Source organism: Poecilia formosa, unplaced genomic scaffold (genome assembly GCF_000485575.1).
Source record: "Poecilia formosa unplaced genomic scaffold, Poecilia_formosa-5.1.2 Scaffold561, whole genome shotgun sequence".
NCBI classification, from domain to species: Eukaryota; Metazoa; Chordata; class Actinopteri; order Cyprinodontiformes; family Poeciliidae; genus Poecilia; species Poecilia formosa.
This window is the reverse complement of record NW_006800500.1, coordinates 77,547-79,537: the sequence shown is the minus strand read 5'-3', so window position 1 is coordinate 79,537 and position 1,991 is coordinate 77,547. Positions and strand designations below refer to the sequence as shown.

Genomic DNA, 1,991 nt, shown 5'->3' with positions numbered 1-1,991 from the left:
AGGCACATCTAAAAGTTGCAGGACAGCGGCCCTTGAGGACTGGAGTTTGACACCCGTTTGACACCCGATCGTTTTAATATCTTTAAAACGATCATCACCCTCTGGCTCCCAAACGTTGGAATAGATGCTTTTAAACACGACTCAAAGAATCCACAATAATCCTGGAACCGGAACCAGAACCAGAACCGGAACTGGTGTGAGCTGACCGTTGTGGGACTGGACCTCCACTGAGTGCTCCCGGGTCATTTTCAGGCAACATAAAAGTTGCATCTCTTCAGGAACATTCTGCAGGTTCTGAGGTCCCACCTTCAGGCTCTCCCTGGTTCAGGTGGGACCTCAGAACTCATTTCTCACCTGCAGCTCCAGATCTCCTCCTGAACTGACAGACAGAACCTCTCCTAGAAGAGGACTGGATCGGCTCACATGGGGAACCTTGAATGTTTGCGTTGAGCCAGAAGAGGATTGAAATGTTCCCAACAGGATCTGGAGAACATCCCTCTGTGGTTCAGCCTGCAGATATTTAGTTCTCAAATCTGGGCCTGGATTTGCTCCTTGTCTCTGTTAGACCAGGAGGTCCAGGTCCAGTCCTCCAGATCTACCATCCAGCAACTTCAACCAGCAACTTGAATAAAATGAATGGGTTGCTGGATCACCTCTGCAGAGCTGATGAGGGAATTCAGCCATTTGATCCAGGAATGATGGAGACGCATCTAAGGACGTTTTCCCTCCTTCAGTCCGGTTGACCCGGTTCTACTGGAACCAGAACATCTGCTCCTCCTCCAGCTGCTGTGGCTCTGAGTCAAACCAACCTGTTCCCCTCCTGGCCTGTGGGGGCGCTGCACCAAGAACCACTGAAGGAAACGACACAAAAACCTCTGAAGACGCTGAGAGCAACTTCCTGATTCACCAGATGGAAACAAGATGGAGGATTTTAGCGGTTGGAGGATTTCTCTTTAGGCTAAAGACCAGGAGCCATTTCTGCTGCTAGCGCTAGGCTAGCACGTTAGCTTTGGTTGGATTTAGCCAAAATGCCCTGCGGTGTAGTTCACTTCCTGCTTTTGGAGCGGTCTCTGGTCCGCTTGGCGTTGACATTCAAACCGAGCCCAGACCTGGACGACCAGAGGTCAGAGGTCGATTAGCATTCATACCTCACCAACCGGACTAGACTTTGACTAGGCAGACGGACTGGACTCGGTCATCCTGTGTTGGAGATTATGTTCTGGTTCCTGTCGGTGGAACCTTTGAAACGGCAGGAAAAGTCAAGAGAACCGAGTTCAGGAGAAATACTTTATTAGGACTTTATAGTCGTTTATAGAACATAACATCATTTATGCACAGATACCAGTTTGATACATTTAATGAAATAAAGTGACAGCAGAGTTCAGTCCATCAAGCATCTCCTGTTCTTCCACAAGCTGAACTGTTTCAGAACCGACATCCAGTAACTTTGTGTCAAAAAGTCTCAAAGGTTCTGGCAGGAGAATCCGAGCCTGGAGACCCGGCAGCTCAGGCAGAACCTTTCTTCCTGCGGGTTTGGACCTGAGGTTCTGTCTCTGCAACATCACAACCTTCAACAGGAACCAGAAGCATGCAATGCAAACACGACATCAACAGAACGGGTCATCATGCAGCTGGGCGGTCGGAACCGGTCCGGACTCGGAGTGCCTGATAAATATTAGTTTATAGGAAAATGATTAATAATCAATAAACCAAGGAGTTTATTTATTCGGTTTCTAGGATTTTATCGGCTGATCATCATTTGATCTGTTTGTTGGACTTTTAATCATCAAACAGAACCGGGCTCATCAACACCAACTGGACCTGTGTTTGTGCAGAAGTCTTCGGTCAGCTTGTGTTCGGTGATTGGTCAGCTGACCACATCGCTGGCCCTGATTGGCTCACAGCACCATGGCGGGGATGTGGTGGACCATGGAGGCGGGGTGAGGTACCGCGGTCAGCTGCGGGGGGTGGGCCGGTGGGGGCGAGTGGAC

The 1,991-nt window shown here is 49.5% G+C and overlaps 1 protein-coding gene across 1 annotated transcript in view; it reads right to left on the bottom strand.

The window, feature by feature from the left end:
- Positions 1-989: 989 nt before the first annotated feature.
- LOC103129648 (PR domain zinc finger protein 12-like) overlaps positions 990-1,991 on the bottom strand; it is a 6,526-nt gene continuing 5,524 nt past the window's right edge. Inside the window, exon 5 of the mRNA XM_016665284.1 lies at positions 990-1,987. Within this exon, the coding sequence (XP_016520770.1) occupies positions 1,899-1,987 (89 nt within the window). The 3' untranslated portion in view covers positions 990-1,898. The remainder of the gene's footprint in view (positions 1,988-1,991) is intronic.